Source organism: Dysidea avara, chromosome 14, assembly GCF_963678975.1.
Source record: "Dysidea avara chromosome 14, odDysAvar1.4, whole genome shotgun sequence".
Taxonomy (NCBI): Eukaryota; Metazoa; Porifera; class Demospongiae; order Dictyoceratida; family Dysideidae; genus Dysidea; species Dysidea avara.
In genome coordinates, this window is record NC_089285.1 from 1322298 (window position 1) to 1347834 (window position 25537).

Consider the following 25537-nt stretch of genomic DNA (forward strand, 5'->3'; position numbering starts at 1 on the left):
AAGTCTTCTTAAGGCACTGTATTCGGTCAGCCACAAGAAAAAACTTGTGTGGTATTGTTAAGCAAGCAATAGGAATCTTAGGCAGCAATTGATTATATTGAGGATGAGAAGAGGGGTGATTAGATGTAATAATCAGTTCACGCAACCCTTCCTCAACCTTAGTAAGCAACTCAGCATTCATTCTCACAGAAACACTCTATATACTATAGATCTGAAATTATGCTTTTACTCTTGCTTTTTATATTGTTTTTTTCCCGCCGTCACTATATTAGCTACGTAAGCTCAATCGTGGTCAAAAAGCATCCGCCTGACGTAACAAAAGAGCGCGCTTTAAGTACAACTCTGTTAAGACAATACAATGGCTGATGTTCTCTTTAAATTTACATTCACACTATATAGATTAACCAGGAGCAAGCATCTAGAGTTGTAGCTGTATCGGGACACCAAATTTTTACGCGAAAGCCAAGACTTTTTTTTGATTGGCAACTTTCTATATCCAATCAGAAAATAGCATGTATAATGTAGCCAATAGAAACAGCTAGTCTTGTTAGCTGTATATTTTTTAACGACAATCGCTCAAAATATATCACATGCCGGTCAAGCCAAGCGGTATATAAATGGCTATAATGCATGTAGCCTTTCATTTTTAACGTCAACCCAAGATGAGCAACACCGGTACCGCGACCAGACAAAGTAGGAAAAGACCCAGAAAGGGATACTATTGCTTGCTCAATAAAGGGAAAATTCTTCCTCACGGCCTGCCAATTGTAAGTTGTAATATAGCTAGCGCTATAGCTATACGTATAATTCATATAGTATGTGATGGTGTAGACTTCAGTTAAGTGTCATAACTACCACAAGCACTCTTATATACTAAGCTAATTCAGTGGATGCTTACCAAGGTCATGCATGAAGATGACAGACGATCCTCTTATACTATATTGAGTCGGCGTAGCCTATAGCTATCCGTTCAACATGGCTATATAGTAAGGTAGAAGTAGTTATAGACCTTCAGATGCATGGTATACGCATAGCTAAACCTATGTGTAGCTATATAGAAAGAACATCCAGCTACCATGCATGCTCTGTATAAATTGGACTAAACTTTATGGAGTGGTGAATGTTACTTAGCTATAATATGCATCTAGTAACCTGACAGAATAACAAGATTGGAACCACTGCAGGAGCCCCCAGCTGAGCAGGATCCACAAGATTTGCCAGAGGGTCAGTTCCTTGTTGAAAAGTTGCTGGCTAAGCGAAAAAGGGTAGGTTGATATATAGCTATACTGCATGGTATGGCTACAAGCTAGTGCAATGTATAATCTATTTCCTGTAGGGCTCAAGCACTGAATACTATGTTCAGTGGAAAGGATACCCTCTGGAGTCTTGTTCGTGGGTCCGATCTGATAATGTAGGCTTGGAACTGAGAAGGTCGGCGTCTTGATAGATACATAGCCAGCTACGAATATAGCTTTAATTTTTTAAAATAGAGTTTTTCATCACCCTCTGCCACAGGAACAGGAGATCAAGATTTGTGTGGATCGCTTTCGTGCTGCAGTAAATAGGTCACTTAGTGTAGCTTTGACTTTAGAAACTGACTTTACAATTGCATTTTCACATGACATATACAGGTATCTTTTTCGCAACAAGACTGACCTTATGTTGACAGATTTTGACACTGTCTACTTTCCTCATGGGTGGGACCATTGCTACCGTGAGTATGGAAGGACTGACACGACCATGCGTGGACGGTGCATTGGCTTTCCCATGAAGGCAAAGTTAGACCTGAGATTTTCTAGTAGCAAAAGTTTTGTAAAACAACCAGACGGGACTTTTACACCAAAGCCTAGGATTTTAGAAGAAAATGTAAAGTTTATGTTTTCTAAGTTAAATTGTGTAGAGGCATAGATTATTTAGCTAGCTATAGGCACATCAGCTATTTTTGTAATGCTCTGTTCCTGGTGGATATGGGATGATAATGAAGACTTCAACAGATGTACACGTGATGTACATGTACAATATGGTAAATATGTATAATTGTGCATAGCTATATTTTTGAATCATCTTTTATTTTTCAACAGGCATGCAACTACCTGTATATGCATCCATGGGGCAGCTCACATACAAGATTGAAGTTCATACAAGATTGAGACTATTGTGTGTAATTGGCTATATAAAAATATTAATAAATTGCTTATTTGACAATTGAATAAACTAACTGCTGAATACATTGGTTTTCTTTGCAATTGACTCCTACAATGCATCTGAAGAACTCTTACAATAACTGTGGTTTCATTTGCAGTTGACTCCTCTACAACACTGACTTGAGGTCACATTCACCACAACTTGCTAGTTGCATAGCAGCATTTGACAATGAATTCTCAGCAATTACTCCCACCTGCCCTACCCTAAGTAACAAGACATCATAAGGTTATTAGCCAGCCACATAATTACCTGTGCTTGACACAATTACATTAATTATAGCCACCACAAAATTACAGGCTGGAATTTACACTTGATTCTAGACTAAGTTATTTGCTTGAGGATCAAGCATCTTAAACTACTAGTGAGTGGAAGAACTAGTGCATGCATGTAAACAATTTACCTCAAAAGAGAACTGGGCCTAACTGAACCTCTCTATACCTCTTGAATTCATCATGACAGTGTAACCATAATGGCTTGGGCACCTGTTACTCTTTCCAAAATTATGCACCATGTCTGATTAAATTAAACTAAAATATTTGTCTATAGCATTGTTGAATGAGCTTTGTTGACAGGTGTTTCTATATCTAATTTCACATGATGTAGATAACTGGGAAAGGGCTTGCTGACATTTAACACACTCACAAAAAGTAAAGAAGTCTGCTCTCATGACTAAAGTGACCAAATTACAAGTGTTTCATTTAGGACATGTGGAATTTAATAACAGGAGCCCCATGCCAGTAGATGGTATGAAAGACCACCTCAAAGGCACATTGATTCTCTATTCTACGGTTAAAGCAAAGCTGTTGCTATTAGTTATACAATGCACAATATGGATTCCTCTGTTGTGCACTACAACCCCAGGTCACCACTAAAGTAATTAGCCAGCCACATAATTACCCGTGCATCACATGAATAGGTTCATTAGCTACCACAGAATTACCATCTAAAGTATTATTATGACCTACACTGTATACCTGACAACGTATTGCTATATACGAAGATCAAGTTTTAACTTTTGGTAAAATTGTACAACTCAAACTGTGCACTTAATAATGATTGCATACATGTAAACAATGTCGTTCACTACAAGAATGTGCATTCCATTCACTTACATACGGCCTATACCCACGTATACTGGTTGCATGGCTTTATTATGTATCTTACCCTATATGCATAGTTGCTAACCCTTACATGACTTTGAAAGTGCATTGCTGTTTGTATGGTTAGCAATGCATATGAATCACCCAATATAGCTATGTACCTCAAAACGAAGTACAGGGTACATAAATACATGGTATATACTCTATAAGTTGTTATAGCTACTATCAGGAGCTCATAAGCACCGCAAGGTGCAAGGAGCATAACACTCATGATATATAGCTAGTAGTGTCAGAATCCTTATACTGGTAATATAGCTTTTAGACTCATTATGGCTTCCAGTATCATAAAGTGATGATGTAAGTAACCACCCAACAGTAGTGATTACCCTGTATGGATTTGAGGTTTATAATCATTAGTCAACTAATTCAACCACTAGTATACTATCCAAGTGACATAATACAACCAAAAATATACATGAATTGCCTTAAGTACCCTGCAGCAGCTTTCCAAGAAGCGTTTTGACTGCAGCACAATACTCTACACTAGACTACATTAAAGCTATAGCACATGTCATTGTCAGAGCTTCAGTGCTGGTAACTGTAAACCTTTAACAAAGCAAACATGCATACTCTCTCTCTCTCTATTATGTACATATGAAGTATAGAAGTAAAGTAAGATGGTGGAGGAGTGACTTCTATACTACGTACTTTTTCTAAGACACAGGACCTTCTAGCTAAAGTGATATCACTGTCTTCTATACAGTACCTGTACCAGCCATGGCAACATGTTACCTATTTAATATCATGTAGCTTGACAGATTAAGCACATGTTGCAAATTTGAGTCACTAGTACGTGGTCTTGATCATTGTGATTATGGAACTTCAAAAACCCATACACACACTATTGATACAGGGTACTTTATGGCTCATACGCTCTATACACATGAGTTACATTGTAACCCTATAGAATGACCTAACAGTTTGACTGCTATCTAGCTAGAGATTACACAGACTGGAGATGCATAGCAATGGCATTACATACACCAAACTTCTAACTACATGATGCATGGTCACTATAAAATCTGAAACGTTTTCAAACTGGCTTGTATCCTTTGATATGGGCAGCCAAACAATATCTGTAGTTCTACTTTCTTATGCATATAGCAATGTGCAATCAGGATTATTTCAGTGAATGCATGACAGCAAGACTATATGTATATTCTTGACGGCTAAAATGCTGTAGTGCTTCTGGATTGGATATATAACCATGTTGAAGAAACTGGATATCAGATCTTTGACCTTTCAAATGTGGTACTTGCTAACTTTACAACTCATAACAACTAACCCAACTACTCCGATAATCAGCGGTAAAGAGGAAGCACATTCAAAGAGTCTCTCTCCAGCAAACAGTGAAGAGGTTTGAAATAATATAGCAAATTGAAATGCCAATGTTTTGTCAACACAATTGCCACAGTAAATACTGTCAACAAATTGCCAGCCTTTAGCTATATGGTATGTGTTAAATGTAACATTAAATTTTAAAGGTAATTATATAAAATTGGAATGCATTAACACTTCTTAACTTCCATAATATACAGACAAGAGTATTGAATATAACAATATAAACGTACTAAGTTTGATCCTTCTGAAATAATGGACCCTTGCACTTCTTGTCCTTTATAAATCATCAAATTTATTACTTGCAGCCTTTGAATAAAGAAAATAGTAAAATTTACATCACCGTAGTACGGTTTAATTTCTTTCCAACATGACAGAAACATTCCTTTGTACATTCCTTAATTAGCCCTGTCAAGTACCAGTATTTAATTAGAATTTAATAGATGATAAAATGGGTTACCAACAACTAGAACTGGGCATGACATACGGGTTTGCCGGTTGGGACTTGATCGACTGTAATGTCTAACACGTCTAATATTTCAACTTTCCAACATGTCATATTCCCACCTCAGGTCCCATGGATTAACAGACGCATTACTTAGATAGAGTTTCTGGTCACAAACTGGCATCATAGGGAATAGTATTATCATTTTTTTCAAAATGACTGGGTTGTACAAGAGGACAAGGCTACAAACCAACTCATTACAATTAATCACACGATGATAACATGAAATGCAAATGAAATACAATAACTGAGGTAAAACCAATGATTAACAAAGGAGCAGAACAATAACAAAAGAAGTCATTTAAATAGTAAACGACTAAAAGACTTTATTTCCTAACCTCTAAAATGGAATAGGTCAATAGGATATGGCGCGCGTGTCCCTTGTTAACAGGGTTGACAAAGTTTAGTGGCTCCGCAACCAATGCACTCTGGAAACTGGAGAAAACCTGAGCTGGATTTCTATTGCCATTGTAAGAGACCCTTTTCTCCCAGCCCACACACAAAAGACGAGCGGTCTGGCAGGCTACGCGAGACTAGTCCAGACCCTTTTTCTCCCTATACCCAATAACTGAACAAAGAGAGAAAAAAGCGGACTGGCCACGCGAAACTCAAGCAAAAACTACTGGATAGAAAGTTCTATAAATTAGTTTTAACCATAACTATGACGTCTCTATACTGGTAGTGTACAAATCCTGAATACTTATTCTCCGCTGTGCAAAATAATTTAAAGTATAGTGACATAACAACAAAACATATTCTCACTATAGATCGATCCTTTATGATCATCGAGCTTGATAGTCATCACCTGCTTTCTTGGGGTTACAATTAAAGGCGCTTAATAATTTCGTAATGCACGCTTGTTATGCTCTGCACTGGCTTGCTCGTTTGTACGCATGCGTACTAATGATGTGCGAAAAATCACCCTACAAGATCAAATTACATAAAGTGTAAGTGGCGAACGCCTTAGTAGATTTATTTCATTACTTTTACGTGCTATTTATCTCTACTGTAAAATATCTACCTGTGTGTTCTATTAGAGTAAGACGAATGCGTTCAAATGTACGCGATTGTTGCTAACGTACAAATTCAGGTTATAGGGACAACAGTTATTAGTTTACGCCATAAGGCCCTAATATTAAACTTGTCCATTCATATAATTGATATAATTGTATGGCAACTGATACATTACAATGGTTTTTAGTGATTATAGAGCGTAAAATTTATTTGTAATACATACATTTTTTTTTTCTTTTTAGACAATAATACTATGTGTACAGAGCCAACCTTGATGATAATGTGGGTGAATTGATTACATGTATCTTACATATTACTCACATTATTGCAGCTTACTTTTTCACATTGTGGTGATAATGTTCCTCTGTTTATGTCGACTGGGATGGAAGACACATCGCAGGATTAAAGAACTAGAAACACGTACTGTATAGAAATAATAGAAAATATTATCACTGGTTGCTGGTATAATAATTATTGAGTGTAGAGCATTATGTATGTGTAGTTTGCAGGTGCATGCATGCATCACTTGATAATCAAACTTGAAACTATGCCTAGTGAAAAAGAAACGATGGGAGAAAGGGCCACGGACAAATAATGGGCCCTGAGCTGCTTCAGCTTGTTCAATTGGGTATGTATATTATATGTGCCAGTTGTTGGGTTGCAATACCAACTCTGGGGCACCGCTGGGTCTCCACTGGCTACCCCAATTATGCAGTATCAATGTTAAGCCTCACCCCCAAGTACAGGGATATAGTGGCTCAAATTCCCCACCTTGGGGATAAATTACTAGCTACTTCCGCTAGATCAAATCCCCACCCTGAGGCACATTTTTGGGATATCAAATTTTATTTACCGGATATCCTGAACACATATCCTACAGATGGTGACATCACTAAACTTTTGGTTGATAATGTGCTTGTTTTACAAAATAGAAGCAAGGATAATATTGATTGCATTTGTAGCACTGATGTTGTGGATCAAGGAAAAGCCAACACAAAATTACTAGAAGCTATTCCGATGACTTCAAATTACACATATCTGTTTCAGCCCCATGTCACCTGTCAATGGGGCTTAGCATTGAATTAATACCCGATTGGTCTTGAAATTGTTGGATGAGACAAGTAGCCATTTGTTGTATCTTCTGTACTTTTCTGCTGTCTAGAATGTAATGAGGTCCTCAAATAGAATTATTATATTCCAGGATAGGTTGAACTACTAAATTGAACAAACGAGTTAGCATGATAGAGTCCAGGCATTCAAATGATTTTTTTAAAATTAAACCAAGTACTCGGTTAGGCCATACCTATTTGAAAAATTGTTGCTCGGATTTTTTCTAAGGCATAATAAAAAAACAGGCTGATAGCTAGCTATGTAGCTAATCCTATAGCTTGTCATAACCATGTGGTATTGAATTGTAGCTCAGCAGCGGATGAGTGCATGTTAGCTCCACCCAACTATTTTGTGACATAATTTAATATTTCCAGAACCAGGATACAATGAGTGTTACAATTATTGCATGGATATTGTCCTCTCTGACAATATATATACTCATGCAAGGATATTAAAAAATGTTGTAGAAAATATAGCAAAGTACTGCACATGTTTGGTTTTAATCTTGATTTCAAGACACACATACACATGTACACAGATGCACCGCATCATCACTGCCTGTAAAACAGTCCCCCATCCCCATGGATGCTACCTACCATTCCAAGGGATGCTGAGCAACAGTTACAAGTTTTTCTATTTAGGATAAATGCATGAGCAACCAGATGGACAATAACAAATTTTTCTGTGTTGCAATGTGTATGCAGACATGATTTCTGTTGTTAGCTTGCAAGGCCATTGCAGGGAATCCCCTGTATATGCCACCCCATGGTCTGATACATAAATGCTACCATTTGCCATACCACCAATACGTGTTGTGTTATCAAGCCAGGGTGACTACACACACATACAAACACAACCCTCCATGGAATATAGCCACCCATCAAAGGGACAACATTGTAAGTACAGTAAGTATGTACTTTTATATATACTAGCTATTTAAAAAATTAAAAATTTCAAAAGGAAATAGGGGTTGATATAATATACATGCTACAAAAAGTAAGGAAACAAGATTAGACGACTACTTGCTAAAGTGAGACACATTTTAATGCCTACTTTTGGCTAGCATCTTGAAATGAGACCATCAAATTAGCCAAAAGTAGGAATTAAAGTGTCTCATTTTAGCAAGTAGTCGTCTAATCTTGTTTCCTTACTTTTTACTGCTGGATCATTTCTCATTTCAGCTGTAACATTTTACCTTACTTTTTGTAGCGTGTATATTATATCAACCCCTATTCCTTTTGAAGTTTTAAATAGCTAGTGTAATCAGCAATCTCTAGGTACATATATACATTGTACTGTACAATACGTACGTGCTCAGTAAGCTGAAGGCCAGCTGTTGTATTAAAACATACATTGTAGCATTGTGTGGGTCTTCAAATTTTCATTATAATTTTATGAAGAACAGGTATCTAATAACCAATTTATTTCTAACATACCTCTAGTGAATACCATAAACAATGAAACTTTGGTGCAAAAAAAGTTTGGTGAATCAGCTTGTAAAGCAGGTGAAGTTGCCAAATTCACCAAACTAAATCCATGGCAAACTTTGTTTGAATTTGTTTATGGTAATATACACACCAACAGATTAATTACACAACAAGATGTATGAAGAGCATACAGTATATGCTTCAGTAGCTAAAAACTATTTTTTACAACTAGCCCAAACCTGAGACGGGGGGGATAAAAAACTTTTCTTGTGTTTGAATTACATGTTATTTGTGTTCTGTATATTGTCACGATTTTTGTGTAGCAAAATGTCAGTGAAGAAAATGATTGAAAGGATTTCAGGGGAGTGTGGGAGCATATTTAGGCCATACCTATTGAATTTTATGTTGCACCACAGCATAATTCATACACAAATACTGACTGTATTTATTCCATCTATGTTTAGGTGTTGGAACTAATAGTCCAAATATTCTACCTTGGCTCAAGCAAAAACAGACCACAGCCCCCATAGTGAATAAAATTAGAGTCATTTATAGATTTCAGGTTTGTTTTGTCTCGCTATAAGGAGTTTTTTAAAATAGTTGTTCCAATACTGAATAAAGACGGGGTTAGAATATGTAGTATTGGAACACTATTTTTGCTGTGCACGGGCCCAACTGACTGTCTTTTTCATGACCTGAAATGATGATAATCATGTGATATAGGATCACGTGTGCCAAGATGGCCAATCTTGCATGTGCTAGTGAAAATCAGCTATTGGGATCTCGACTGGGATACTCCTCTGGGGATAAAACTCTTCCAAAGGTTGAGCTTTAATGGTGAAGATACTCCAAACGAAGTAGTTCTTAGTACTCGAGGTTTGTTTCATTGTACAGTAATACATTATGGTGCTGGAGAACACTCTATATGGTTCATGCAGCATTTTTTTAGCTGCATGTGGCTCTTTGTATTGTAAATTTCACCATAATACTTGAATATTATCATTATCAAATTGACCTACCTATCCAAATTTTCTGAAGTTTTGTCTGTGCAACATAAGATCCAGTAGGTGTGTATGGCCTTACCTAGTTGAAACATAATTGTGGCAAGATCGAATCTGGAAGCAATTTGAGATAAATGACTGAGACCTGGAACTAGGAAATAGCAAATAAACTTACAGTGATGCACAAACCAATTCTTTAGACCAAACTATTGTTTTATATGATTTTAAGGCAATTATTTTATATCAATAGTGGAATGGGAAGATGACCATAAGTTGCAATTTTAGTGGACCACAAGTGGGAAGTTTTTGAAAATGACAATCTCAAGAATAGATCTTGAGGTACTTTTAGTCAAATCCCTACAAACATGCACAGCAGATGTATGTAATGTTTTACTTTATTCTTTTCTGTGGTGCAGCTTGCTATTTAGTCTGACAACATCAAATATACAACATCAAATATACAACATCAAATATAATATTTCTACACTAAACTACATACAGAAATTTATAATGAGATATGATATATTGACATAGATGATTTATACAATATGTAACTATGCCATGTGTCTGCTTACCATTGTCTTGTGAATGCACTATATAGCTTTGTAACAGTGATACATCTTCAGGCTTCAGAAACTGAACAGCATCACTTTCACTTCCATGACAATTGGTAGCAAAAAAAGCACTTATTCAATTGACTGTCTGCAGTTTGCATATATTGCCTAAGCCATTAATGTGCTACCTATGTCAGAGGTAGAGTGTAGAAATGAGACATGAAGGAGTACAAATCTATCCGTGCTTGTAGGTCCCATGGTTTGCAAAAAAAACAAACCAAGAATGAAGTTGTCACTGCTTCCTGTCTGGTTCCAGACTTTCTCCTGTCTGTTGTGACTGCATCTCCTCATCTACCTCTGTCAATGCCTTCTGTATTTGTGACCCAATTTTGGAAAACCATCCTTTTGGGCACATGCAAAATTTGCAGGAAGAACTCAATTGAAAATTTCAGTAATAGTTTTTGAATTAATTTTTTACACATTTGGATAAAGCAACTAGCCGTCTTCCTGTGAAATTTCACACCCACAGCTTCTTTCTGCTAGGAGATATGGATGATTTTATCAGACCATGTAGTGATTTCACCAAGCGTGGCACAACAATTAACTTACAAATGGGGTGATTTGTTCAGGAGTTAGAATCATTAAAACTAAGTTTTAAACAATGATACATGGCATTTAATTGTAGAAAAGGACCAGGAACACTTGATTTAACTATCAGCAGTCTCTTTTGAATATTTTTATTTGTAAACAAAGTGATTACTGATTTGTCACAATGTGGTTTATTGCCAATAATCTTGGACATAATATTACGGCAGTGGTCCTTAAAGGGTTAATCATAGATAGTAAATGGACCATATCTCTGGAACCCTTCAAGATATCAAGCTGAAATTTTGACACAAGGTAGATAAACACCCAGTGCCTCATTTCAGCTACAAAAGAGAAAATTGACCAATGTGCCAAATTGGGTCACATTTCTTGAACCTTCTTGGGAAGTGGTCTGTTTTTTTTGTTTTGCTTTAAAAAAAACTGTTTTGCTTAAGGTTATGGGATACCCGCTACTTACCGAACATAATAATAACACGATGGAAAATATTTTTTTACGTAATTTGTTTGCAAATCTATATTTAGAAATGCCACGTTGGCATTGTTTCAGTTCTAGGGTTGTGAAGAAGTTGATATTGTACAAGTAACAGTAATAAAGTATGATTACAAGAGTATATATGAATTAGTTTGCAGTGGAATACCGGCACACAAATCCAACTTTCTATCCCAATCTACGGCTAAGCAACGAATCTATGCCAGCAACACGGGAGTTGACCAACAGTTAAGAAGAGACTCCCTCAACTATGGCCATCCAGTTGTCTTTGTCGTCTACCCATTCCTTGGGCTCCAGTATTCGCTGGCAAGAAAGGGTCAGTTGGTACAGAAGTAAAATCGCTTCAACTTTGATATTACTTTGGAGCAGAACCCTTCGTCATATTGGTTCCTCTCACAGTGGCTGTCCTTTGCTGGAATGAAAATGTCACACCATTTCCTGCCCATACAAAACGTGGCAAACTGGATCTGGCAGTGATACTCGTGGCTGCATTTCAACTGATAATGAGGCGTCGGCCTTCTCCAAACAGTTACAACGTTTGCAGTCTAACGCTTCTTGCAAGAGCAAATCCTTATAACTATAGGGATTTTTAAACTCAACCAAGCCTTCTGGTGGTGAGGCCGATGGATCCTTGACCCATGCGTCTGGTGTTGCAGCTAGCCATGGGTGAGTAGCCAATATGACTAAACCACAATTGCGGTTGATTGTAGCCCCAGCAGATCCACTTTGTTTCAGCCATTCCAAGTTCTTGATAGAGCTGACTCTTTCGTGTGCTAAATCGTACCGGGTGGCTGCGTTCCCCTTGAAGTTGCTGTAAAGCAGTCGCTGGAATAAATACTGACTGTATTTATTCCGTCTATGTTTTGGTGTTGGAACTAATAATCCAAAAATTCTTTGTTCCAATACTGAATAAAGACGGGGTTAGAATATGTATAGTATGTTCATGTTGAGCTGAACCCTCAAAAACGTTTAATAACTCATGGATGCAATTACACACGATCTTGAAATTTGGCTCGTTTGCAGTACTGCTTGATCCGCTAAAAATGTTTCAAAATCTTTTTGTTCAAATATTCGACATAATATTCACGGCCAGTCAAAATTTTCACAATACATTTCTTATGGGGAAGCCATATAAGTACAGTGTCCATTACAGCCCTTTCCCAAACTTGTAATGGAGCCAAACCGTACGTGTCTGTTGTTGACACCTTTGCTATTACCAATAATCATCTGGTTGGCTGAAATGTTAACTCTGTTGAGAAAAAATCCACTTTTAATTTTTAGCTGTTTTTCAGGATTCAGCTCAACGTGAACATACTATAGTATTGGAACACTATTTTTGCTGTGGTAGTTGATCTGCGTTGGTCAATATTCTTAACATTTGAAGAGGTGATGCGTAGTTTGCCCTTGCAGTGTCATCATCTCCCTGTTGTGAGGTAAGCAGTTCAACTCTCTTCATGGCATTGGTGTCAATGAGTATCTTGCTTCTGTAGAATGCCAATGACAGTTCCTGCAATCAGGAGCATGGGAGGTGGCTGGGAACATCATCCACTTCAGTTTCACCATCATGTCTAGAAGGTAAAGGATGGTATAAAAGGATTTGTGTAATATTTATGAAAAGTATAGAGAAAATGGATACTACAGAATGGCTGTACAGCATTCTGTCCAGTAGCCACGAAGACATCAGGTGGAGCGCCAATAGCCTTCTCCCATGCCAGTGGTCCCCAAGATGGTCCCAAGTTGCAGCGTAGTCCAGCTCCAGCACAACAGCCTTTCCAGGAACCTCTCTGGATTTGCTTCCCACCGTCAAACTTCGACCTGATATGCATCCAGCTTTCTGCCAGGTTGGTCGTAAAATTCCCTGTAGTGTATGCATACTTAATAGTAATTCTCACAACTCATTTTAGCTAACCAATTAGCTGTGGAGCCTTGCTCACCAGTCTACTAACAGCTCGCTGTATATCACATATCATTCCCATGTCAATATTTTGCAAATCTTCTTCTGGGATGTCTCTCACTTCGTCCAGACACTCATCACTTGTGGCATCTATCCAGTGCTGTGCCTGTTCAGTCATCAGATCATCACGGTCATCTGGACACTCATCAGATGGATGGAGGTCAGAAGAAGATGCTGAAGCTGACAATGTGGTAGGAAGCAAATCAAGTTGTGGAGTATTAGTATTGCTGTCTGATGGTGCTGGGCCAGTGGATGTAGTGGGCATATTAATAGCTGGAGTAGGGATTGATATTGTGGGCGTGTTAACAGCTACAATGGGGGGTGATACTGATGCAGCGGAAGTTAATGGTGAGTTGTTGGTGTTCTTATGCTTTTGTACTGTTTTACAGAAATCTATGCTGCGATTGGTGTGGCACCCAAAGCAGTGGAGAGGTCCATTCACGAGGTCTTGTTGCAGCTTGATAATGACAGTTGTCCTGTCTGGCTCTTTGCTCCTCATCACGATTGCACAGCGAGCTGCTCTGGTGAGTCGTTTCTACATTTCCTCCGTTAACTTTCCTCTACCTTTGTAACTAGGATTGTTGGAAACTAAATTCTCCAGTTGTGTGCGAAAGCACTTGACTGAGTGATTTGCACATTCCACTTTCTCAATGGCGAAACCCCAGGGAACTGCAGAAACCAGAGTGGACCAAACAGAGTCACCTATGAACTTGCTGTACTCCACCCCATGTTGCTCTATACACTTCTGAAAGCCTTCAGCAATGATGCTTGATTCCATGGCAGATGAAGAGCCATCCCAATTCTTGTAACAAGTATGTGGTGGAGGATCATCGGTATGACTACATATTGAGCAGTATTTGTTCCGAACACCCATGAACAATATCTTCTGTGTCTCTAATCCAATGATGACTCCCACCCCACTTTTCACATTGTAAGTGTTTAATGGCACGTTTACTCCACCTCCATCTAAGATGATTGTGATGACTGGGTCGCCCAGACAAGAGCGATTCTTCGAAATTGCTATCTGCCGCTCTTCCTGGCCTGCCTGTCTCATGGAATCTTCAAGAAGAGTTGACCACCACTCTCCGATGCGTTTCTCAGCAGCAATAAAGGATCGCTTTGTCATGGTTGGGACTCCAAGAGTTGCCATAGACTCCTGTAATGGGGCATGACCACCACCCGATGACATCTGGCCCCATACTGCAGCTAAATTACTCTCCCAGTACTGACCACCAGTTGGTCCACTGACTCTGACAGATGTGGAGAAGGAGAACTCGGTATAGCAACCAGCACAACAGGTGATAAGAATTGATGCTAGTCCTTGTCTGCGTTCTTCCCTTACAGATAATATGTGGTCCTGCGGAGGCTTCTGTTTACAGGGTGGGGAAGTCTGTTTACAGGGTGGGCAAGTTGCTACATGGTGAGCTACAATCTGTAAATGTTCCTGTAGCTGTTGTAGTTTAATTATCCTACTGTCATTAATTGTCTCTGCTGTGTTGTTGTTAACTGTTGTGTTATCTTCTTTTCTAGCAGATACTCTCCTCTTACGATATATGCCACGGGAAATGTGTCTGTCAAGTTTGTTCCTTTTGTTAGCCGTTTTTCACACTACAACTGTAATTTAGGTTTTTTCATTTTAAAAATGTACGCATGTATAATGGATATTACCTTCAAACACACTACAAGATGTAGTCAAACTTTCGCATAACGAGAACTGCAACATCGACACGTGTAGAGGCAGCTGGCTGTGTTATTAGTATAGTATCTATGCTTAGATATACCATAGATACACCACAAAACTCTTGTATGCATGCGTGTTTTCAGTTTTAATTTACATTAACGTGGCTTGTGTGCTTGCGAACCAAAATTCTAGACATTTGCCACTCTCTGCTTTGTAAAGTAGACACCAACGGGTTAACAGATAAATTTAGCAGTGCAACACGGAGAGTTTTGTTTCGAAAAGGATACATGGACCTGGTTGTGGGGCAAAATTTTCGAAAATTGTCGATTGAAAATATTGTAGTGATCATAAATTTTGTATTCCTTGACGCGACTACTTCCTTACTTTTTGGAGACCTAAATGCTATGAAATACAATGATATTATGCAAAAAGTACATTTAAAATAAGTACATAAGGTACAATATTTGGCACGCCGATTGTCGCACTTTCAAGGTTTATAGTATAGTGTCTTCTAGAGTATCCTCCGTCACCATCGTTCCTGTAAAAGACAATTATATATGTGATATGTTGACACTATAATTTATATTCAACATGCGTAAATGGACGATTTTTTTGGCTTCAAACGTAGTAGTAGTATCCGGTATCCCATAACCTTAAGGTTGACTTTTTATCTGAGATATTGTTTTTGAACCTTTAAATCTAGTTAGATGTTTTCAGTCTTCAGTAAGATAGTTTATTGCAACATTAAGCCATCCCACTCTCTCCAGTTTTGTAGTCCCAGCATAGGTTTTAACTTTCTGTAAATGATCCACAAAATTCCGTACATTAGTGAGGTGGATTAACTGAAAATACATAGCAATTGTGCATTTAGTGATAAAAGCACCAAATTTGGTACAGAGGTAGAGGATGATAGGTTTTAACTTTCTGTAAAAGATCCACATAATTCCGTATATTTGATTTATTCAGGGTGACATCCATTGCTGTTTTTTTTGTTGTAGGCTTGTAAGTAAAAAAGTAATTGACAGACCATGTAGCAGACTTTGCACCACGTCCACTTTGTCCACGGCCAGCATCACTCGTAAGGTAATCAATAAAACCGTCTTCACTAAATTCTGTGTTGTTGACACATTTCCGTATGTTGTATTGCTCAGCCAATTCCTCGTAATCACTAGTTAGCTACACATTTAGAAATTAATATTGAGACATTTAAACGAATACCATATAAAGGGTTATTTTCGAGGGAAGAAATATTCCACAGATTGCTACTAAGAAAATTTTGTGGGGGAAGGGGTGAATTTTCACTTCTACAGGATGCAACGATGCCATTTTGAGCAAGCTGTGAATTTTAAATGGGAATTTTTTGTGGATAACTGCCAATCCATAAAATTTGCAAAAAAAACTTTCCTTCTTGAAAAAACCTGTTCTATATACTGTAGTTTATATTCCACACTTCAAAGAATTTAATGGGTACATAGCACGGTGTCAGTATATATACTAGCCGTATGTACTACAAATACTCGACGTAACTCATTTCTTAGGTGTAGAGACATGGGTATTACTACTGTGACTGCTGCCACTTCCTTGTTGCTCGTTGGAGCTGTCCGCATTGCGAAGATGGCATTCAACTCGGTCCAGAGCTCCACACAGAAAAGTGTGGCTGTGGAGCTTAGGTTGTCATTGGGCTCTGACCTCATCATTGGGTTTTGACCACCAATGGGTTAGCTAGCACGAAGTCGACCCTATACTGTGACCTAGTAGGGGTTGGGAAAATGGGTCCTGGTAACCCCGGAATAAAAAAAAGAACTCGTAGTACAACTTAAACAAAGCTAACCAATTATATTCCAACCAAACTATAGAGTTTAAACTAGTGCTCTAGTCCATACAACTTTAATAAGGGTAAGCTTTCACTCTGAATTTCTGCATTTCACTACAGCGAATGAAGTAATACACTAATTGTATTAAACTATGTAAAAATGGCTGCACAGCAAACCTGTCAAACACGTTTTGAAGTAGTTTTCAAATGATGTGTGTCATACATCTCCCAAGAGTGATGTATATTCCTATGGAGCGGGGAGTCATACAACCATCCTTTTAAGAAACTTCCAGGAATTGGTCAAGCAATGTGAAAATATCTTTTAAAAGCATCACCAGATCATGGAACGATGGGACACAACAAATTTTAGCTAAATAGATTATTTTGAACACTACTTCTTTTGCAATCTGTTATTTTAGTGCACACTAGCATGCCTTTAGTTACCAAAGCATCAATGAAATTAGATTCTACGGGAATGTATCACCAGACCCAGAGCCATGCCATGCCTCTATCCATAGCTGTGCAATATCTGTAGGTGCATGATAAAAGATCACTCCACCTCCCTACTTACAGGGTAGTCAAGTATTGGATGTGATACCACTTAGGATTTTAACACTGTCCTTAAAAGCCTAGACCCACCTTTGGGCTCCCAAATTAAACATAGAAAAATACATAATGCCAAAGTACTACTCAGAAAAGGAAAAAATGGTTTAATTACTAGTTTCTACAGGTTTAAATTCATGTTGCAATTGTACACACCACAGGAATTTTGACCCAGTAAACTGACACAACAAAGTTCATGTGGTAATATCACAGACTATCACACTGTGATGGGTATACAAAAGCATTGAAGGATAATAATATTAAACAAGTTTGAAGCTTAACGATATGGACATATTTTGAAGTACTAGTGAACAAATACATAAATTCCATCTCAAATCTATCTCTTCTAGGTGATACACTATTTGAAGTGACAATAACATTTCAATTTATGTTTTGCATGCTTTTTAAAATTGTATGTAACATATGTACATATACTAACTATGAATTAATAATCAGTATCTGGTTCGGTGTCAGCATCAGTTGTGACCGATTCACTGGAGCTGCTTAACTGTAACGCATAGCAGACTGGTATATCTTGCTGTACCAATGCAGTAATCAGTTGTACAAGTAGATAATACGATGGCTGATACCATCAACTGTAATTCCAAATGAATGGTTTAGTATAATACCAGCATTAAATGGAACTTTGCAATACTTCATTGTTCTACCACCTTCAATCAATTGGTTAATGACAAGAGGTTTGGTTATAACTTAGTTTGTGTATGCAAGTCTGTTATTCTTGGAACGAAAGGCTGTGTGTAGTGTCAAGAAGGAGACGCCAAGCCTCGTTGAAGGAGCCGTTAGTGTCGCGAAGAGTCTCTTTGCCAGTGAGTCAAAGCACTTATCGAGTCTTATCATTGACAAAGACTGATTTAATAATGTGTTTACAGCATTTTTTATACACATTTAACATTACGTAATATTAAATAATGTTCATGATGCAATGTGACATACAAATAAGTGTCAATGACTTAATTAACATCATCATCACCATGACACTCCCCGGGGTAAGAGAATGCCACCATCACTGGTTGATTGTCCATCTGTAATGCAATTCTCTTACGAGCTTCAATACTTGCAGCTCTAAGTGGAGGTTTAGACAACTTCAAATCCTTTTCAATTTTATTTGTAAGTGAGTTTGCTTGAGTCAAATCAGAGGCAGCTTGTATCTGTAAGGGATATAAGTGATTAATGGCTCTGGAAAGTACTAGTTTATTAGGTAATTCAATTTTCACAGAACGTATCTGTCCATCTTTACTATGGATAAATTCTTTAATCAAAGCCAACTTCCACATCCTGCACGGCATATTCTCATCTTGTAATAACACAATTTCACCAACCTTTGGCTGCCTTGATATTTCCAAATGTGATCCTTTATGATGAGTGGCAAAGTTGTTCTGAGCGACAACAAATAATCTCTCCTCCAAATCTCCCAGAAACGGTTCAACTGCTCCTGCCCCTTTTTCCAACGATCAATTAATTCTTGTGCAGAATCTTTCTTAGGTTTACTGTATATTCTGTCTTTTCATAGTCATCTGAACTAAACTAATGTGCTGGTGTTAAGGTGAAGCCTGACGAAAATTCACTGCATACATAAGTAAGAGGACGTGTATTAATAATAGCCTCTACTTCTACCAGCATAGTCAACAGCTTATCCCAGTATAGTAACTTCCTGCCAATTCCCTTTCTTAATGATTGCTTTACAAGTCCCACAAGTCTTTCGTAGAAACCTCCCTGCCAGGGGGCCATTGCAGTTGTAAACCTCCACACAATGCCTGTACTTGAAAAGAAATTCATAACATCCAGACCTCTCAACTCACACGGTTTGACCGTGAGACACACGGTTTTGGGCCTGTTCTCACGGTCTCACGGTCAAGTAAAGTAAAGTATCTCACTAGTAATCTCACGGTTAACTTACTGTACAGTAACTTGATCTCACTGAGTCGCAGCCAGGTGTTTTGTCATGGTAGCTGCTTCAAGTTCCTTCTCAAGTATAAACTTATAACCGGGTTTACTCGAATAATTATTTTTACAGGCGCCTAAATAGTAATTATTGTTGCGCACCCTTATGTAGATTACACCATAGATAGCATAGGCGTGCCGCACCTTCTGATACATTAATTTTACACGTGCATAACCACGTGTAAACTTGTGCAAATAATTGAAGTCTTTGAAATGACGGATCCAGATGAACCAAGTTGTAGTTATGCAGATTCTAGATCTGATTCCAGTGATGATTCCTGCTTTGAAGTTGAAGGAACTCCTCCTAAGACTAAGAAGGTAAAGTTGACTAAGTTTGCAGGAGCAGCAAAGTATAAGACCAAGTTCAATCATGACTGGACCAAGGAGTTTCCATTCATCACTTCTGTGTCTGGCGACCAATACAGGTAAATATTACATTTTGTTGTGATAAACATTATACAATAAATGACACCTATTTATGTACATGTAATGCCTAGCTAAGTGTAAATGAACATAGCTATAATATGTATTTAAAATATATACAATGCATGCTTATAACGATAGATATACCTACTTCAGGTTTCGATGCAATGTGTGTGACAAAAAGATAAAGTGTGATCATATGGGGAAAAAGGATGTCATCATGCATTGCAAGTCAAAGAGCCATCTTGACCAGGCTAAAGCCTTGAGAGCACAGCCAAAGTTACCATTCCAAAGTGCTCAGTCGAACGAAGAGCTGAATAGGACTGAGGCTGAGTTACAGATGGCTGTGTTAACTGCAATCTCCAATGTACCACTGGCATTTCATGACCGCTTGTCACCAACAATTAGGAAGGTCTTTCCAGATTCTAAAATAGCTTTGAAATACCACTCGGCCTACACAAAAGCAACCTGTATGCTTAACGAAGCAGTAGCACCCATGCTAATCAATAATCTTCTCGGTAGCATGAGATTAGACATGTGCACAACTACTGGTGGTACTGCTGAGGCAATCTACAACACGATGAATGTGAGATTAGGAAGTCTCCTAAACTGTCCAAACCCCTGGATGTTGTGTACTTCAGTGGGAGTTGATAATACCTCTGTTAACATTGGCATATGAGATTCCATTAAGACAAGAGTGCTGCTACAGAATCCAGCTATATATTTCAATGGCTGTCCTTGCCGTATTATACATAATGCAGCAAAGAAGGCAGGGAATCTTTCTCAGAAATTTCTGGGTTTGACATTGAAGAGTTTGTCATTGATTTGTTTTATTGGTTTGACAAATCTACTAAACGGAAGAATGGGCTTCAGTCATATTGTATGTTTTGCGACCAGGAATATCGTAAGATCATGAAACATGTGCCAACACGATGGCCAAGTCTGGAGATTGCTGTGGAGCGTAGTCTTAAGCAGTTTCCTAGCCTGACATCTTACTTCAAGTCAGAGGATGAGTCACAGGCAAGATTTAGAAGGCTTCAGACTACTTTCACTGATTCAACGACTGAAGTATATTTAATGTTCTTTCAGTCAGTGTTGCCATGTTTCACACACTGTAACTAGTTTCTTCAGAGAGAGGAGCCCTTAATCCACGTGCTGCAACCACAGCTAGAAAAGCTACTGAAGAACATTCTAGCTAAGTTCGTCAAGCCAGCTGTTATAGCAGAGGGTCTGAAAAATGATGATGGTTTACTATCTGTAAACTTTAAAGACAAAGCCAACCATGTAGCTAACAACAACTTGGTAATCGGGTATACTACCAAACAAATTCTTCAACGGCTCCTCGATGAAGGTGACATCTCTCTGTACCAGCAGACTACTTTCGTCGATGCTGCTAAAGCTTTCTTCATCAAGGCAACAGAGTATTTGCTGAAGTGGTGCCCTCTAAAAGATGAACTGCTACTCAATTCCACTTGGCTTGACTTTGAAAAACGATTGGAGAAATGCTTTACCTCTGTGGAGTACTTTGTTTTGAAGTATCCGGAAATATTTCCTGGAATGAATCTTGACCAATTACAGGAGCAGTTTCTGAATTACCAATTACTTTCAGAAGCTGAGATTCCCAGATAAGCAAAGGCACACATTGATGTTTCTGAGGAACACCCATACCGTGTAGATCTTCTGTGGGGCTTTTTACGTGGTGTGAAAAAACCTGGCACAAATTCATTTGAGTTTGATTTGCTCTTCAAGGTTGCTGAAGCCATTATGACGATACCACATTCAAATGCTGGTGAAGAGAGAATCTTTTCCCTGATAAACAAAAATAAAACACCAACCAGAAGCTCATTAAAGCTTGACGACACTCTCTCTTCACTTATAGCTGTAAAAACCCACATTGACAATCCTCTTCAGTGGCAACCGTCGAAGAGACTCTTCTTGAAAAAGCTAAGAAGGCGACCAGAGCCTACAAAGACAAGTACAAGTAGTTAACAACGTATAACGAGATTTTTATTAATACATACACTTTAAATCATCCGTATACACCTTGACTTTGTCATTGTGCAATTCAAGTAAACAATAGAAATTAATTACCTAACGCTTAATAATATCACGTGATGGTACATTCAAAATCCAGGCCAAGGAGACCTGGAGTTCAACTCGTGGTAGCAACTAGAAACAACTATTAAGCTTGGATTAATCAAGGTGCTAACCTAACAAAGGACAGCAATGTTGATAATTTATGAGTGGAGATGAAGTAAACCTGCCGTCCGAAATCAATAGAAGAATGACCCGGAAAGCTGAATACCAAAGATGAGTCAAAAGAAGGATGAAGTAACGTTTTGTAATTGTCCTAGCAGTCCTGTTCAGCAGTATGGTGGTAGTGTAAGCAGAAATGTGATGTTGGCTTAGACAGGCTACACACAGAATAGCGTAGCGAATCAATAAGCTGCAGAAACAGCAGTGTATAGTTACTTAGCTAAGACTTAGTAGTCCACAAACATGCACTTTGAGAAAGTGGTGTATGTGCATGCCCAAATAAATTTGGCCTTCATGAATTTGGGCTCCACGTTTAAGTTATAATTGCATGGGGAGTTTTACAACTGGCTTGGGTCTCACGGTTATGGCTACTTTGAAGTTGAGAGGTCTGAACATCATCACTTTTAATCAAGTTACACCATTGCTGATCTAACACAGTTTTAACCAACTTGAATTGTGGAGCGTTATCAGATATTATCACTTCTGGTTTACCCCTCCTGGCAATGTATCTCCGAAGACAGTCCAAAAATTGTTCAGCAGAAAGACCCTTAACTAATTCAAGATGTATAGCCCGAACAGCTAGGCAAGTAAAAAGACAGATCCACATTTTTTGAACCTCTCCATTCTCTTTAACTCTTATTGGTCCTAGATAATCCAGACCCACATACTGAAAGGGTACTGATTTTGAAACCCTCTCTTTCGGCCATGGAGGCATTCTGGGTAGGCCAAAGGGAGCTCCATTGTTACGTTTACAAATTACACATCTGGATAAAACAAATCTTACTTCAGCCCTTCCCTGAGGGATCCAAAACTCTTGGCAAATTTGGCTCAAGGTATGAGACGTACCTGAATGGACAAGACGATTGTGCACTTCCTGTATAACAAGGTGAGTAAAATGTTCACGTCGAGGCAACAACTTGGGATACTTTGCCTCCTCAGTCATATCTGCATGTAAATACCGCCCATAACACCTTAATACATCATGTTCATCAGTATTCAAGCCGAGCTGCATAACTAAACAATGTCTCCTCTTATTTTTGATAGCAACGAATACTTCGCCATATTGGCGGCGCTGGATGAAGGAAGTCCACAACAAGGATGACAACTTTACTTCCTGAGCTGAAATGAATCCACTATCTTTAACATTGTCGAGAACTGTTCTTAGCAACTTGTATTGTTTGAGAAACTTTTCCCTGTTGATCTTATTCCTTTTAATAAACCTCAGTATATACACTGATATACGAAGCAATTTTCTAAGTAATGAATAACGCTTCTCATCTATTCCCAACAACGAATCCTGTTGACTTGTTTCTCCTGTAACAATAGTGGTTTCCAACACATGTTGAATTCTTGTCTCTCGGTTTATTTCATCCAGAACATCAGGTGTGATATCAGGCAAATTCCACAGTGGCCATAAGGAATCCTCATTCTTAAGCCAGGTAGGACTGTGCCACCAAAGATCTGATTGACCAATCTCTGAAACAGATGAACCTCGTGTAGCAACATCAGCAGGATTCTGGGCTGATTCAATATAACAAAAAGTAGTGTCTCTCTCATTAAGTATTTCCTTCACACGATTTTCAATGAACAAAGACAATGGCTTCCTCATTTTAAGCCAGTGTAAAACACACTGTGAATCAGAAAACAAAATCTTTTCACTTATTTCTAATCCCAATTCTTTTATGACTACCTGTAACATGTTTTGACACAAACTGCTGCCCTTTAACATAAAGGTTAGTATTATACACATATCTCTGTACATTTTCTTGTATTGTCACATACTGACAAATGGCTTCTCTCAAAGACTTCATGTTCCAAGGAACAGCAGGTTGTTTATAATCTTCAAGCCTAGTTATAACCTCTGTAGGAAACTTGGAAATCATCTGCTGAACCAAGGTTCGTTGATCACTGATTATGTCACCTTGTGCCTCTAATTGTCTCAGCAATCTCTCAATTGTTTCAGATACCTTCTGAACTTCAACAAACTTGTTGTTAACTACCTTTGGGATATTTTGCAACTTGCTTTACAAGGAATCTATAATGGTTTCTTTTCTTCCAAATCTATTTTGTAAAAGCTTTATAGCCATGCTATAGTTTTCACTTATTAATGGTATGCCTGCTATTGAAGACAAAGCAGATCCCCTCAACACACTTGTCAAATAAGAAAACTTGGAAACAGATGGTATGTTTTGTTCATGGATTGTAGGTTTAAAGATATCCCAGAATTCAGGCCAATGATCTATATCGACATCAAAGAATGGCAAATGTAACTTAGGAAGATTGACCTTTAAGCTTGTGTTTTCTGTTACAACATTTTCATGTTTCGTGCCTGAATGCTTGTTCAAAGTGGAAGACAGTCTATCATCAACATCACCAGTTAACTTAGTTTGACAAACTCTTTCTTGTTCTCTTGAAATTACCTTCAGCCTAGTCTGAAGAAAAACGACAGTTTCGCCAGCATCCAACAATAACTCAACATATCCTTCATGTCCGTCAGCCAACTCGTGGAGTTTTTTCTCTTCTTTAGTTTTTTCCTCGCCCTTTACGTCTAGTACCTCTGACCAGTCACGGTTACAGCGCTCTAAAAGAGAAGAACTGTTAGATATACGAGCAATTGTTTCCTCTACGCGTAGCTTATCATCTTCTAAGGTCTCCTCCTCCACTTCGGTGGATAAAAGGGTGGCAGCCTCCTCCAAGTATCTTTTCAGTCGAGTCCTGGCAGGGCCTATTAACTGTCGTATAGGACCAGACATCGCATCCCTGAGACCAGAACCCTGCTCACTGCGCCAACAATGTCACGAAGGAGATGCCAAGCCTCGTTGAAGGAGCCGTTAGTGTCGCGAAGAGTCTCTCTTAAAATTGCAATACTTCATCAGATTGCATCATATGTCTGAAACATCTTTAATACTATAGCATTTGATATATACATACCTGCATGTCCAGTCAACCTCAACCCTGCATAATGTTCTCTTGCATGAAATAGAGCAAAATAAGCACTTATATGGCTTGCCGATTTTGAAAATTCTTCAGCTACATAACTATAAATGCTTTTATGTAAAGGCCCTTTTTAGAATAAGATGGATCCTATCAAAAAATTAAAGTTAAGGTTGTACTAGATATGTGGAGAAAGTTTGGTGCTTTTGTCACTTGTGTCCACATTAGTTTTAAATTTGGCTTTAAGCAACCTAACTATGTTGTGTTTGTTTTATTAGAAATTGATTTGAGTGTATTTCTAAAATCACGCATAAATTTTGGTGTAATTACAATTAGTACTAGCTAGTAGACCATTGTGTACTATTGGCAAGATTTAGTTTTAATTTGTTTGAGAATGCCAGACAAAATATGTTAAAACAGACTATAATTGATGCACGCAAGTTATCGAGTGGACGATAAAAGATGTCGATGGGCGATAATCGATTCCTTACACCCTTGCCT

At 38.2% G+C, this 25537-nt stretch overlaps 1 protein-coding gene across 1 annotated transcript; it reads right to left on the reverse strand.

Moving 5' to 3' along the window:
- Nucleotides 1-22415: 22415 nt before the first annotated feature.
- Nucleotides 22416-24855, reverse strand: LOC136243928 (uncharacterized). The gene is made up of 2 exons (XM_066035470.1): nt 24523-24855; nt 22416-23822 (listed from the first exon to the last, which is right to left on the reverse strand). The coding sequence occupies exons 1-2, from the start codon at nt 24853-24855 to the stop codon at nt 22416-22418; spliced, it is 1740 nt and encodes a 579-aa protein (XP_065891542.1).
- Between the last annotated feature and the right edge of the window lie 682 nt (nt 24856-25537).